The 16,449-nt window shown below is 45.2% G+C and overlaps 1 protein-coding gene across 3 annotated transcripts in view; it reads left to right on the top strand.

The window, feature by feature from the left end:
* LOC107382087 (transcription initiation factor TFIID subunit 4) overlaps window positions 1-16,449 on the top strand; it is a 154,077-nt gene that overhangs the window by 7,873 nt on the left and 129,755 nt on the right. Inside the window, exons 3-6 of one of the 3 annotated variants that reach the window (XM_054732610.2) lie at window positions 11,410-11,559; window positions 15,055-15,207; window positions 15,483-15,605; window positions 15,901-15,990. In XM_054732610.2, the coding sequence (XP_054588585.1) occupies window positions 11,410-11,559; window positions 15,055-15,207; window positions 15,483-15,605; window positions 15,901-15,990 (516 nt within the window). Of the gene's footprint in view, window positions 1-11,406; window positions 11,560-15,054; window positions 15,208-15,482; window positions 15,606-15,900; window positions 15,991-16,449 lie in introns of all 3 variants that reach the window. The other 2 variants (XM_054732609.2, XM_054732611.2) reach the window with 2 other exon arrangements.

The raw sequence follows: 16,449 nt of genomic DNA, 5'->3' as shown, positions 1-16,449 counted from the left end.
CTCCTGCATTAGCTTCTGATAGAAAATAGATTGTGAATAGACGTACAGCTACAGATGTCAGTCAACAGGGCAGCAGATGCCTTCAAAAAAGACACAAATGCATCATTTTTCTAAATTCAGGACTTGAGTACCCATGTCTGCTCTTGACTCAAAGGTAAGCCCAAGTCCAAATAGTCCAAAGTTGATGTCAAATCTGTTTCAAATGAGCTGCCGCCATCTTAGTTGTTCTGCTTCGTCACATCATCCTGCCCACCAAACTGATAGGGTGCTGTGATTGGCAAAGCATAATACTGATCTGGCCTTCTGAGGCTCCGATGGAGTGTGGCTACACCAACAAGCAGAGCAAAATCATTTTGCTTCGACCACTGTCAGTCTAGATGTCCTTCTTCTCCTGCGACGACCTTCTCTCCTCTGAAACAGGACCGTCAGCGATTTTTTTTCCCCACAACCCAAGGCACGCATTCATAATGGAGACCAAAACAGATTTATTGAAAAACAAGTGCATGAGATCTTTAAATGTGTGGCTCACTGGTTTAATAAATACATTTGCAGTGGTCTCTAGTAGGAATTATTACCTTGTAAGTCGTACTTGGGGATCAGTAGATGCACCTGTTTCAGGTATATGTACATGATCCATCCATCCATCCATCCATCCATCCATCCATCCATCCACCCACCCACCCACCCACCCATCCATCCATTCATCCATCCTCATTTGCTTATCCGGATCCATCCATCCTCATTTGCTTATCCGGATCCATCCACATCCATCCATCCATCTTCATTTGCTTATCCGGATCCATCCATCCATCCATCTCCATCCATCTTCATTTGCTTATCCGGATCCATCCATCCATCCATCTCCATCCATCTTCATTTGCTTATCCGGATCCATCCATCCATCCATCTTCATTTGCTTATCCGGATCCATCCATTTTCATTTGCTTATCCGACCCATCCATCCATCTTCATTTGCTTTTCCGGATCCATCCATTTGCTTATCCGGATCCATCCATTTTCATTTGCTTATCCGACCCATCCATCCATCTTCATTTGCTTTTCCGGATCCATCCATTTGCTTATCCGGATCCATCCATTTGCTTTTCCGGATCCATCCATTTGCTTATCCGGATCCATCCATTTTCATTTGCTTATCCGGAGTCGGGTCGCGGGGGCAGTAGCCTAAATCGAGAGGCCCAGACTTCCCTCTCCCCAGCCACTTGGGCCAGCTCCTCCGGGGGAATCCCAAGGCGTTCCCTGGTCAGGTGAGAGACATAGTCCCTCCACCGTGTCCTGGGTCTACCTTTAGGTCTCCTCCCGGTTGGACGTGCCCGGAAAACCTCACCAGGGAGGCGTCCAGGAGGCATCCTGACCAGATGCCCGAGCCACCTCAACTGGCTCCTCTCGATGTGGAGGAGCAGCGGGTCTACTCCGATCCCCTCCCAGATGACCGAGCTTCTCACCCTATGTCTAAGGGAGAGCCCAGCCACTCTTTGGAGAAAACTCATTTTGGCCGCTTGTATCCGTGATCTCATTCTTTCTGTCACCACCCAAAGCTCATGACCATAGGTGAGGGTAGGAACGTAGATCGACCGGTAAATCGAGAGCTTCGCCTTCTGACTCAGCTCTCTCTTCACCACGACAGACCGGTACAACGCCCACATCACTGCAGATGCAGCACCAATCCACCTATCGATCTCACGCTCCAGCTTTCCCTCACTTGTGAACAAGACCCCGAGATCCTTAAACTCCTCCACTTGGGGCAGGACCTCATCCCTGACCCGGAGAAGGACTTCTACCCTTTTCCGAATCAAGACCATGGTCTCAGATTTCGAGGAGCTGATTCTCATCCCAGCTGCTTCACTCGGCTTTCTCTAGGCCTATAATTGCACACAGCATGCGTTTCTTGTTGTTGTAGGATTCAGAACTCCTCTCACCTGTAAATCTGCATCTAAAATCTAGTCACAGAATCATGCCAGGTGGCAAACTCAGATGCACACCAGCACATTCTGATTGAATATTTGACATTATTTTCATGAATTTACGGTTTTGCATAAACTTTGACATTGAAGGTTGAATGTAAGCTAGCTAATCAACTGTGGCACAAATAAAGTTGTGTTTAGTGTTATCTCCATTAGGGAAGCAGCACTGCTTCTGGATCAACTGTGTTTAATCCCTGTAACCTTTGTGAAAACTAATCTGATTACATTTGGAAAACTTTGATCTATCTAATCACTCGTGCCTTCTTCACGTTTGGGCGGCACCTCCTTATTAAAAACAGCTCCAGTCTCTAATTGTGCAGCGATTAATACCTGAAAATGTTTGATTAGAACAACGGAAGATTCTTGATTATTTTATCCATAGATTAAATTGAGATTAATAGGTGAGATAACATCTGAAGGCTTTTTAATGACTCCACAGGGACCTCTCATCAAAATTTAACCAGCCACTGAATCATTAATGGGAATTTTCTTATTATTATCACCTGTGGATACATCGTTCATTTGAAAACGTGGGCTTTTTCCTGGTTTCAGCATACCTCTGGAGATTAATGGCTTTTATAATAAGGCTGATGATTTGTTTTGAAACTGCGCCGACATTACTGATGCAGATCACCTGCCAGATGTGCACATCTTAATTATCCGATCTCCGACTTTTCATTTATTCATCCCAGAACACAAAAATCCGTGTCTTAGTTGAGGGATGCCGTGTCTTTTTTCGTCTGTAGGTTTTATTGCTGTTATAAAAATTTTAGGGAATACTTGTGAAGTGTCACCATAGTAAAGCTTTAAACTCTTTATGTCTTGTTGCGGGTGTGGAGATGATGGACCATGTGTGGTGGAGAGTTCAGGAGGCAGGAGAGCAGGCACGGATGAAAAATAATTCCATGTTGTCGTTCTTTTTTAAAACACAGAAACGGTTTTGTTACCTGTTATTGACGCTACAGTTTTGCCGACGGCTGCTTCAGGCTGACGCTGATGGTGGCGCGTCACTTCCTTCTCCGTTTATCTGCGGGCAGCAGAGGACGTTGTCGCCCTCTGCTGCCCGCTCTCCCCTCTCCGACGATGCAGTCCCATGCGTGGTCCAACGTGTAAACTCCGTCGTCCCTGTTCATGGTCCCACATCCACGTCTCCTTATCTCGATTTTTTCCTCGACCCATCTTTTGTATTTTTGTTGTTCAGTGGTTATGATCCGTGTGTTGTCCCAGTCCATTATATGGTTTTCTCTTGTGCAGTGATCTGTTACGGCTGACTTTTTTATTGTACTTTCTGCTTCTTCTTTAGCTGCTCTTGTGTGTTTTCGACTTGCCTCTTTCTCGCACTCCTTTCTGTGTTCTATTGTTCATGTGTTGAGTTGGCGTCCGGTTTCTCCTATCTATGTATGTTTTATTGCAGAGTTTGCATGGGATTTCGTAAATGACTCCACATTTTTGTCCAGCTGATATTATTTTAAGAACACACCTAAGATGAAAAAAAAAAGGTTTTAATGGTGGAACGGGAGCGCCAGGACAAAACAAGCACATGCACATACAATGATCCGACGAAGACTGGTACAAGGAGGGAGGTATAAATATACACAGGGAAATCAAGAACACATGGGCAGGTTAACGAGGGGCAGGTGAGAACAATAAGGACTAATCAGGGCAGGAGAGACACAGTCAAGAAGGCAGGGGCAGATTGTGACATTTTAGCTTTAAAGGTTCCACATCATGCTATTTTAAATCTTTGAGAGCAAAGACAGACACAACATATGATAAAATATTACCGTTGGCACTAATGAGATGTCATTTATCTTAAATAGGGATGCAAATTATTGAGTAATTCATTAATTAATAGTTGTTTCATCTTATCGATCGAATTGATAAGCGGCAATTTTTCTGAAAAGCTGATTTCCCTCTGAATAGGTTCTATCTACTGTATGTGTAACATAAAATGCTATTTTCTATATCATATAAAGAAAAAATGCAAATCTTATTCCTTAATCAAAGATTATTGGTTATGGTTGGTCTAGAGCAGGGGTGGGGAACCCTGGTCCATGGAGGGCCGCAATCCAGCATATTTTAGTTTCAACCCTGCTTCAACACACCTGATTTCAATCAGCAGGTGATTAACAGGCTTCTGCAGAGCCTGATGAGCTGCTGAACAGGTGAATCAACCACTGAATCAGAAGTGTTGGCGCAAAGACGTGCTGGATACCGGCCCTCGAGGACCAGGGTTCCCGTCGCCTGGTCTAGAGGGGATATTGTACCCGGCTCAATGTACTTTATTGCTTCTTGACATCTCTGTCCGTCAGCAACATTTATCTGCAGCATGTCTGTGGTAACCATGTTGCACGTTCGCTGGGTAATAGGGGCTGCATGACTTAATTTTTTTTAACCCTCCCACTGTCCTAATGGGTGTGACCCCGCGAGGAAAGTTGACCAATGGGCAGGATTGATGGTTTATCCCTTGAGGTCCATGTGGCAGGGGTGAGGTGGTGCTCACTCCTCACCCCTGCCACATGGACCCAAGGGATAAACCATCAACCCTGCTCATTGGTCAACTTTCCTCAGGGGGTCACACCCATTAGGACAGTGGGAGGGTTAAAGTCGACCGACAGTCAAGCAATGGAAATCGAGTCGACTTTGACTAGTCGTTGATGATGTCATACACCTGAAGCGGGTTGGTTCGCTGGAGTTTTTGACAAGTAAAATTGTTCCCACATTTTCTAAGTTAAACATCTCTTTTAACAACGGTAGTTTCTGCATCTTTACTGTCCCCCTGCTTCAACCCCCTCCCCCCTCCCCCCCTTGCTGTTCCTCACTTCTGATTACCTTCAATGGTGTCTGTTTGTTGCAACCACCAGGTACAAAAACAAATTTGTTTTTATTTGACTATTTTTCTGTCCTGTCTGTTTATTATCTTCCTGCATCTCCTCTCAATCCTAAAGAAAAACTGCTACCTGCCTTCAGATATATTCATCTTATGAATTACAGCGGAGTGCGCGCCGGCCGCACAGCTGAGGTGAACCGGAGGACAAAACAGGTGATGCGCCCCGCTCCACAGCAGCGAAAAGCATCAGGCACAAATAAAAGACAGAAAACATTAAAGGAAATGAGCCGACATGAACGATCGCGCGTTAAATCAGTTTTTGAGGTGGCAGCACCTGATTTGATAATGTTACTGTGGCTGTGCTCAGGACGCAGATTTCTGGAGCGCGTCAACGATCAGAGCTTTGCATGCGCAAGCTGGTTAAGGGTAGGATGGGGGTGAGGGGAAGGTTAAATTGCAAGAGGGTAAAGGTCACAATTCGATCAAATATCCGTTTTACGGCGGGTGTCAGTACCGACGCTCTGGCACAGTGCGTCGCCTCCCGACGCGCAGGGGCTCGTCATCTGCTGTCTTTTCTGAGGACTGCATCTTGTCGGTCATTATCACGTGACAGCGACTAGTCTATGAAAGGCATAAAAAGTCACTACAGAGCAGTGAAGTCGACTAGTTCATACAACCCCTACCGGGTAATGCCCTCTCCTTGCGTGGAGTCACATACCCTTCTTCTCAATGCTGTGGTGGTTGTAGGCTGAGAACCACTCGCTGTTTGTAGCACGGCTGAATGTGGCATATTTATAATAGTTGTACTTCAAAGTACTTCCACATATTGTGCATATGGCGTTGTTGTTGTCATTGTCCAACTTCAAGAGGCTCCATACAGCTAGGGATGCACCAATACCGATAGTAGTATCGTATCGGTATCTGATACTACTGATACTGGTATCGGTATCGGTGCATCCCTACGTACAGCACTCCGTGTTGCCCTCTTCATCCTCAGTGTACCGACCGTTTCTCCTTTGTCTGTAGTTGTCGCCAGAGCCCAGCTTTGCTTTTGTTCCCGCGTGTGCATCAACTACGTCTGGCGTCAAGCGCGCCCCACGAGGACTGGCGTGGAGTCACTGGTTCAAAACGCAATTAATTGCAATTAAATCATTTTACTCGAGTAATTTCTTATTGACAATTAATTGATAATCGATTTATTGCTTGCATCCCTAATCTTAAATGCGAGTTATTTTCATCAGCTTGAATTTTTACCAGGAAAAGAAACGGTTCATTTTAGCAAAGCTCCGCCCACGGCCGCTCCGACAGAACGCACTTACAGCAGCGTCTTAGGCAAGACTGTTGTTATATTGGCCTTGGTAGTCCAGCAGCTTTAATGCAGCATCCAAGCAGCATTTAGTTGATGTGCTCTGCTCACCTCATATGGACTCACACCGGCTAAAGAAACAGATTAGTCCTTATAATTTAAACAGTTTACCAATAATGGGCTGGACACGTCACACTGGCAAGTGTAGCAAAAAAAAAAAAGTTACTGTTCAGAACGGGAGGCAAACCTGAGCAAAACTACATGCCAGTCCACTCTAACCACTGGACTATTGAGCCTGTTACTAAACAGCAGTCGCTGAGTTGGCCATTACGTGCATCTTTGCAGACAGAACGCATGGTGTTTTGTCCCCAATGCAGAAGTAATTTGTCAGAATATCTAGGTTTCAGAACCGAGACCAGACCAGATTCAGGGGGTGGAGAAACGCCTGATGCAAGTGGGCTGGAAAATGCATGAATGCATGCAGGAAAATGCATGAATGCATGCAGGAAAATGCATGAATGCAGCCAAAAGCTGGTTTGGGGGTATTCCTCATGCGGAAATGACGATATCATGAGGTAAAAAGCTTCAAAAAGTGGATTTTCCATGATATGAAACTTTCCAGAATACAAAAAGAGCGAACTGCTTATAAATGTCTACATTTGCACAGTCATAAAGCTACACAACTGTAGAGCAAAGCATAATTAAACATGCAAATGGATTGCAAAACAGTTTAAAGTTTATAGCCAATTAAATGAAGACTTTACAACATTTTTGCAGCTCAAAAGTGAGGATGCATGACCTTTTTCAGGTTCTTTGTGTTTCTTGCATACATAAACTACAGTACACCTGTGTGTATGTAGTCCAGATGAAACCTAAATTTTAGTGTCTATTTTAAGGATCAAGTAGATTTTGGCTTCGGGTGGTTAAAATTTCTCTGAATCCTAAAGTTATCAAACCTCTGAGCTGAAGGCCTGGACATCGATGCTTGATTTAAATGTAAAAACCAGTTTAGTGGACCAGTATTTGTTCACAGCTGCAGTAAGGAGGCTGATTTTAAATCTGGGCTGCGTGGTAGCGCGGTTGCCTCGCAGCTAGAAGGTTGCAGGTTCGAAACTCGGCTGTGGCCTTTCTTCGTGGAGTTGCATGTTCTCCCCGTGCATGCGTGGGTTTCCTCCGGGTCCTCGGGTTTCCCCCACAGATCACAACGCGCCCTATAGGTTAACAATCGTACGGTGCTTAGGATAAAAGCGTCTGCCAAATAAATAAACACAAATCTTCACAGGAACTTGAGATCATTTACTGCAAAAACACACACCTGCTAGCAGAGGGCAGCATTTCTCCGTTTCTGATCATTTTAGTCAGACTTTGTGAAATCATTTCAGAGGATGTTTTTATTTCTCTTCCTGTAACTTTCTGAGCTACATGAAGAATCACATTTATTAGTGTTATGGATGTGAAAATAAAACATTTCCTCTGAAGGGCCTTTGCGGGTATTTGTCTGCATGCAGTAGATTTTAAAATCGGATTCACTGGTAAGCCGTCCTCATCAGAGAGGACCTATTGTCGGCTCTCCTGTCCTGCACTCCAGCAGGGGTCTCCATCAGCAAGCACAACCGTCCTCTCTGCTGTTATCCAGCCAACTGCCTCCATCCTGACTCTCAAAAGAGAGTCGCAGATTGTCGCCGCCTCTCACAGTCACCGTGTTGACAAATTAGTGGGCCGCGGCGTTGCCGCCTCGACAGGAAAAGCAGTAGAGAGAAATGAAAGAGAATGGTGTTTATTCCCAGAGCTCAACCCCTCTGTCGGCCTGTCACTCTTCCTACGGCCCTGAGGGGAGAAACGGAAGGCATCCTGAGCTTCCTTCCTTCCATACCTGTTAAATCATTCATCATCCAACTGCCTGATTATTTTAAAAAGCTAACAAGGCTTTGGTTCTTCAGCGTGCTTCTGTGCATCTAGGGAGAGCGAGAGAGTGGGGCATAGCTGGCGGTGGGATGCACCCCGTGGCTCCTCTCACCCCATCCCCTCATACACCCACTCCCCACAACTCTTTGGTTCTACAAAACTTTTAGCGGAGGGGAAACTCGCTCCTCCTCCTCCTCCTCTTATCCTACTTTTCCCCTCCCTGCCTCCTTCACACGTCTCGTCTAAACTTTTATTTCCACGGGAGACAAATGGAGCCATCATTAGCTTGGATGTGATTGTGTGTGAACAGAGGGCTGGATGCCAGAGGTCGAGGCCCTTCTGGGTCAACGTGGCCGACAGAGGCAACAGAAGAAGCTGCTGCTGCTTTACAGTCTTGGTGCGTGTTGGTATAAAGGAGACGAGCAGCTGGGAATCAGGGTGGTTCAATTAGATTTAGCATGTAATCATTCAGTTACTTGGCTTTGGCTGGTTTATGCGTGTTTTCTTCCTAACCTTGATATATTTCCAGTGATGGACTTCATTCAATAAAGATAACAGCAATGCTTTATTTTACACTTGAAGGGATATTTTTGCTACACTTGGCTGCTGCTGGTGATATTAATGTCTGTAAACAGGAGTATTTACATTCATTACTCAGGTAGAAGTACAGATACTAGGGTGTAAAAGACTTCTGTAGAAATTTAAATATCAATTCAAGCTTTTTACTCGAGTAAAAGTTTAAAAAGTACTAGTTTCAAGACTAAATGGTAAATGGCCTGTATTTGATATAGCGCCTTCTAGAGTCCTGGAACCCCCCAAGGCGCCAGTCATTCACCCATTCACACACACATTCACACACTGGTGGGGATGAGCTACAATGTAGCCACAGCTGCCCTGGGGCGCGCTGACAGAGGCGAGGCTGCGTAGCACTGGCGCCACCGATCCCTCCGACCACCACCAGCAGGCAACGTGGGTTAAGTGTCTTGCCCAAGGACACAATGACAGCGACAGACTGAGCGGGACTCGAACCCGCAACCTTTCGATTACGGGCGAGCACCTAACTCCTGTACCACCGTCGCCCACACTAAAGTATAAAACTTAAAGAAATGTCAGCATAAAATATTTCCATTAAGGACAAAAGCTTGAGTCACACCACAGCACTACCCCCCCCCCCCCCAAAAAAAACACTTTAAAGGCCATAATAGATGAATAGACTTTATTCACAGACACAAAGGTCCAGTACAGACAAACTCAGAAACAGCACCAAAAATAAATACCAGATTAAAATTACATAAAAATTTCAAGTTAGAAATATAAAACGGGCGTACAAAACGTGTAAGCCTACATGATGAAATATACAGATTAAACTACAAAATATATATATAAAAAAAAGAATAAAAGAAGGCTCACTGCAGTCGGTGAGACCATGGAGCAAGACTTCCACACGGCTTCGAGGAGATTCTGGTCCACCGTCCGGCACCTCAGGAGGGAAAGTAGTGCGTTACCAACACCATTTATAGTGGGGACTGTCTGCTGCTGACCTCTACCCGGGACGTTGTGGATCGGTGGTGGTTGTTAAAAACCTCCTTGGTGACAAGGCTCCAGGGGTGGATGAGATCCAGCTGGAGGTCCTTAAAGAGCAAGTCACCCCCTACCAGACTCGTACTCAACTCCCACTTCCTGTTTGAAAACTGCGACAGCAGACCGAGAGGGCGGAGCCGCTAACAAACACACACACACGGGCTCACATTGACATTGTGACATCATATGGTACCAGCTAACGTCATAGTGTATCTCTTGGCCAATAGCGATGGCAGATTTAAATTCGAATGCAGTGCAGAGTTTTTACCTGACGACGGCACGACACTGACAGTTTTAGGCAGAAAATTAGAATTTTAACTAAAATGCACTAAATTGCTAAATTATTGTCTTAGCGTGTTTACAGCACGATTAGACACACATTTATATAGTTTATCAGCAAAAAAAAAATGTTGATTTGGTGGTGACTTGCTCTTTAAGGCTCTGGATGTTGTAGCGCTGTGTTGGCTGACGCGGCTCTACAATACCGCGTGGACATCAGGGGCAGTTTCACTGGACTGGCAGACCGGAGTGTTGGTTCCCCTATTTAAAGAGGGGGACCACAGAGTGTGTTCCAACTACAGGGGGATCACACTCCTGAGCCTCCCTGGTAAGGTCTGTTCAGGGGTTCTGGAGAGGAGGGTCCGTCGGATTGTCAAACATCAGATTCAGGAGGAGCAATGTGGTTTTTGTCCTGGCCGTGGATCACCGGACCAGTTTTATACCCTTAGGGGGATCCTGGAGGGTGCGTGGGAGTTCGCCCAACCAATCTACATGTGTTTGTGGATTTGGAGAAGGCGTTCGACCCCTGAGACGTCTCTCGGGGGGGCCCTGTGGGGGGTACTCCGGGAGTATGGGGCACCAGGCCCTCTAAAACGGGCTGTTAGGTTGCTGTATGACCGGTGTCAGAGCTTGGTCTGCATTGCCAACAGTAAGTCGAACTCGTTCCCAGTGAGAGTTGGACTCCGCCAAGGCTGCCCTTTGTCACCGATTCTGTTCATAACTTTTATGGACTGGATTCTTAGGTGCAGAAAAAGTGTTGAGGACATCCGTTTTGGTGGCCTGAGGATCAGGTCTCTGCTTTTTACAGGCGATGCGGTCCTGTTGGCTTCATCAGAATGTGATCTTCACTGGAGCAGTTTGCAGTCGAGTGTGAAGCAGCTGGGATGAGCACTGATTGTGTTGTGAAGCGCCTTAGGGGGGTTGTAGAGCCCTAAGAAAGTGCTATACAAATACCATGGGAACCGGCTGCTCTAAATCAGAGACCACGGTCGGGTAGAATGCCTTCTCCGGGCAATGCAAAACAGATGTTGATGTCAAAAGTCTGAATTGCCATTAAATTGTCCGTTGTGGATTTAATTGGATTGGAGCTTTTTAAAGATGCATCAAAGCAGTTTGATCTTGGCTGTGCTCAGACTAGCTGTTAGCTCGTCTGTCCTGTCAGATGTAAAAGCCATTTCTCTCAACAGAGGCCGTTTAGTAAGCTAGATACACTTTCTATGAATGGCTGGAATGTCCCTTTAACTAACTGTTAGATTTTTCCAACCTTTAACGCCTTTACGTTATTCTAATTTATGTTTGCTCTACTTACAGCACGACCGAAGGACACGGTTCTCCTGCGTGGGTGAATGTTGCCCGCATCCCATTTCAGACCTCTTTTGTGATAATCTACTACCACGATCTTCTGCTGCTTCTCTTTATGTCCTCTCCTGTTTCAACCTTCACCATCTCCAACATGCTCGTCCCTTCTTCTTTTTCTTTCCTCAGCATCACTTTTCTTATCCTGTTACTCTTTTTCGTTCCAGCAGTCTCCTGCGACCTCTCAGACCACCAGGCAGTGTTCTTTGACCCCAGCCAAGATGGCGCCGGCTCCCTCTCCCACTTCTTCCAGCCCTGCTCTCCAGACCTCTTCATCATCTTCATCTTTATCCTCTTCTTCCTGTCCTGTACTCCGCCCTGTGAGATAACCTTCCTTACACGCACAATTCAAGGTTTATTGCTATAGAAGCTTTGTCAGCACACGGTGATGTGTTTCCTTTGGAGCTTTTAATGGTGGATTTGAACAGTTCCTTTTTTAGGGTGAAAGGATCACTCAACACGAGGTTGGTTTTTATTGTGGGTTGCCTTTCTTCACCCAGAATCGGAATGATGCACGCAGGTTCAGAAATAAACACACACTCATGCTAACATCTGGGCCCGTAACATTTTTTTATAGCCATCATCAAACTTCGAGTCTAATTCAGTTTAGACAGTTAAAATTACTGTATTTTCCAGACTATAAGTCGCTCCGGAGTATAAGTCGCACCAGCCATAAAATGTATAATGAAGAAGAAAAAAAAAACACATATAAGTCGCATTTTGGGGGGAAATTTTATTATTTTTCTTACAAAATCTGAGACCAAGTGTTTCACATTGCAAGGCAAGTACCGGTAACAATAACAGAATAAACAATCAAGGCGCAGCAGCGCGCCACGGTCTCCAGCAGAGGATGGTGGTGTTTCAAACCCTCCCAGCGGGCGGGGAGAGCTCATCCCTGGGCCGGAGCCGGCCTACAGGCTGCAGCAGGTGATGGCGGGGCAGGGGAGCTCATTCCTGGTCTGGAGCCGGCCCACAGCAGCGCGGTATACATAATTTGGTATATAAGTCACTTTGGTATATAAGTCGCAGGACCTGCCAGACTATGAAAAAAAAGTGCGACTTATAGTCCAGAAAATACGGTAGTTGTTTTCAAAGGTTGGATCTTTGGGGAGGCAATTAGAAACCAGTTCTGATGCTGTTGGAACTCCCAAATGTGTCCAAGTGATATTAGGTAAATATGGTAAATTTGGAAACAGTCCTCTTAATTAGTAGTTCTCCATTATTTAATCCACTTTTTGCAGTCTACCTGTACCACAGCATGATGCTACCACCACCATGTTTGACCAGTTGGTCCAGGGTTTTAGGTTTGAAAGTAGAGCTACGCAACGTTACGTTTGAGCGTCAACATGCAATGCAATTGTCACATCGCAGGTTCGTCTGCGATGTCGGAGGAAAATGAACTCAAACGTCTCATCAAACGTTAAGGGCTCCTGGCTCTCAGCGATCCACCGATCATAACTGTTCTTTATCAGTTTGTGGAAGCAGATCACAAGTGACATTATTTTGCATTCCAAATTTGGTTTGCTTTTTCATGCAGGGAGGCATCTGGTTCCATTTTTAAAGTCTTTGTAATGACCCGACCGGGGTTGGAACCCCGATCTCCCAGTCCCAGGGCAGACACTCTACCACCAGGCCACTGAGAAGAAGAAGAAGAAAATATCATTTCTATAGCGCCTCTCAAGATAAAAATCACGAGGCGCTTCACAAAAACAAAAATTGTAAAAATATAAAAAAGCATTTAGAAAATGTTTAGAAATATATTTAAAATGAGCAAAAATGGGCAATTGTGATTAAAAATGTTAAGAAAGAGAGAGAGTGAACAGGAAAGAGGGAAATCAGTGGATCCTGAGGAAGGTGGAATAGGTGGGAGAGCAGAATAAAGAGAGAGAGGTGAAGAAGGTCATACAAAAGCCAGCTTGAACAAGTGAGTCTTCAGCTGCTTTTTAAAGGAGACCACTGAGTCCACTGATCTCAGGCTCAGGGGGAGAGAGGTCCAGAGTCTGGGGGCCACAGCAGCAGATGATCTGTCACCTTTGGTCTTTAGCCTGGTGCTGCACAACCAGTAGGCTTTGATCACTGGACCTCAGGGACCTGCTGGGGGTGTAGGGACTAAGAAGATCACCAATGTAAGATGGTGCTTGTCCATGTAAGGCCCTATAGACCAGAACCAGGATCTTGAAATGAACCCTGAAGTTGACTGGCAGCCAGTGAAGCTGGAGGAGAAGCGGGGTGATGTGGGTGTGAGAAGGTCCGAACACCCTAAAAACCTCTTGTCATTGGAGCTTGGCTCCTCTTCCAGGCTTTGGCAAATAATCTGAATAACTTGTACTTTTGTATCTGTACTGATGTTGTTTAAAAAGGACTTCAAAAGACTTTCCTAATGTGCACGAATCTGCAATTCTTAGATTTTCACAGAATAAAAAAACAGAAAGATAAAAATATTTCTCAGAATGAGCTGCATGAAAAGCAAAGTCGTCACATTTAGATTCAAATGTAAAGCTGGGATATTTTTTTTTTGTGCCAGATTTTATTGATGTCAGATTTTATCGATAACCTTATGGACAATCAGTATTGGGAAATAAAATATGTGAGTGTGTAGAAGGAAGAGATTTGTATTCTTTTGTTCTCTGGTCTTAAATTTCAAATATCCTCCGCAGGAAGCAATCGACCTTATTTTCAGTTTCTTTGCAAATAAACACCAGAAATGGGTCCTCGGTTGTAATGCCAGGGCGTTTCTCTTAGTTTCAGTGTTGCTGAATCCAATCATGACCACTAACAGGATATTAACTCATTCGCTGCCAGCGTTTCTCACCGTTTTTACTGTTATTTTAAGAGTGACAGAACGTTGCGCGCTAGGATGATGTCGACACCAAAACAACCAAAACAAAGCGGAGACTCACCTCTTACATCAGGAAGAATCCGCTCGTTTCGAGCGTCATCCGTTCTTTCATAATCCGTTGTTGAATTGTGATCGGCAGACGCTTTTCCGGTTCGCGCCTCACTTTTTTTACAGCAGCGGCCCAAAATGATCTCCTGACACATGGATGTTCTGCTTCCTGATCATGTGACGTGTGACGTACGCGGATGAAGATCGGCTTCAGAGCTGAGATGGTTGTTCTCACGGTGCGGGGGCTCGTCCGACGCCCACACAGTAAAAACACGCAAATGACGACTTTAGTCGTCATTGGCAGTGAACGAGTTAATAAGAGAGATGATCCACAAAAAATCAGCCTTGTGCACTGAGTTCTTGTTTGCAAAACTATTATTTATGTGTTGTAAATGAATTCTCCCAGAATAAAAACAGTTTAAACGAGATAATATAATGATTGGATGTGTTTGTCTTAATAGTCCTAATTTAATAACGGGACCTACATGTGAGCCGAGGCTTCAGACGTTGCTTTAAACCTTATTTCATTCACACCGTTCCTCTAATGATGGTACTTTGTTATCAAAACTGAACAGATTCCTTAAGAGGCTTGTGAAAAGAGGCGATGAAGAGTTCAAAAACAATCTGCTAAACAGAAACAGTTTTTCTGTCATCCGCGTCAAACAGCAGAAGAGTGTGCTGCAAATGCAAGGGATGTTCTTAGGAAGATGAGGCTCTCCCTTCCAGGATAGTGACTATTAAGGATAGCTTTAATGGGCTCCCGTGTTCCCCGCCATCCCTCCTCCTTGTCTGTTAAGAGATGTCTGCTGAAGTCAAGAGACCAGACGTGACAGGAGCGCCGTAGCGCCTGCCTCCTGTTCTCTGTGGCTTTGCTGTGAGCGAAGCGTCATGTCCTGTTTATCTCTCTGTCTCTTCTGTGCTCTTCCAGAAAGGCCCTGTGGCACCGGCCGTGGCAGTGGCGGCTCCGCAGCAGACCCCTATGGTTATAGCCCCCCAGGCCCCCACCCAGTCCACCCCCCAGCCGGTGCAGCCGGCACCGACGTGCGTCACGGCACCCCCAGGAGCTTCGGTCATATCCCAGGTCTGTTCGCTCTGTACTCGTGTCCAGATCTAAGCCCTGGAACCACGGTTTTGCCACGTCACGCAGCTGGGCAGGGACAGAGTATCACACATGCTCACGCACGCTCGCACTTGTTCATCAGACACCAGAGGACACACAAACTCATCACGGACTCATCAGGGAAACGTGACAAGACTCAGAAATAAAAAACACACAAACATTTAAATATATCCATCTAAAACTCGTAGCACCACTCGTCTTTTCTAAAGATGTTTTATAATTACTGTGTTTTATAGGAAATGCAAGAAAATGTGAAGAAATGCAAGAACTTCCTCGCCACGCTCATCAAACTGGCGTCACACAACTCTCCTTTTCCTGAGACTTCCAAGAACGTTAAAGCTCTGGTCCAAGACCTGCTGGTGAGTTTCCAGAGCAAGCGTCTGGTTTGAAGATCTCAGACACGATCTTTTTAGAAAACCTCACATGCACGTTTCTCTTTGGTCAAACAGTAAATATAACCCATGATGCTCACTGACTTGTGTGTGTTTTTGCATTAATTATTTCCAACCTGTAGATGGCAGCATGCAACTTTTTCCAAAATGTATTTTTTTACGTCATAAATGTTCAGCTCATACACGTTTTAATAGGGTTCTAATAGGTTCTCATTCGGTTCTAATCCGGGTTTTTTCTCCTTCTCTCACTTTTACCTGACAGGATGCCAAGATCGAACCTGAGGAGTTCACCAGCCGGCTGCAGACTGAGCTCAAGTCGTCTCCGCAGCCTTACCTGGTGCCGTTTCTCAAGGTGGATTTCGTGGTTCTGAACTTTTGTTCTTCTGTTGAAACCAGACCCAACCGTGGTTTCTTCTTGCTTACACTCAGATATCCAAACTGAGTTCACTCACGGTCAACAATCGGACCTAAGTGACGTGAACAGTGTTGGGAGTAACATGGTACAAAAGTAATTAATTACTGTAATGCATTGCTTTTTGCTGTAATGTGGTAATGTAAGGCATTACAGGGAAAGAAAATGGTAATATGTACTCGGTACAATTGTCAGTAACGCGGTAATTACAATGCATTTTTAAACCCAGAATCAAGATGTGGGTTTCTTAAAAATTAAAATTGCAGAAAGCCCAAAATAAAGATCTGGTATCTACATATATGACGTCATTTATGGACTCCGCTTTGCGGGCATTCTATGAGCAGAGAGGACGCAGCGGTAACGGCTCAAATACTCAAGCTGCGTCCTGCGCACGGCCGC

The sequence above is a fragment of the Nothobranchius furzeri genome, chromosome 9 (genome assembly GCF_043380555.1).
Source record: "Nothobranchius furzeri strain GRZ-AD chromosome 9, NfurGRZ-RIMD1, whole genome shotgun sequence".
Classification (NCBI taxonomy): domain Eukaryota; kingdom Metazoa; phylum Chordata; class Actinopteri; order Cyprinodontiformes; family Nothobranchiidae; genus Nothobranchius; species Nothobranchius furzeri.
This window is presented reverse-complemented; position numbering and strand designations above follow the sequence as displayed.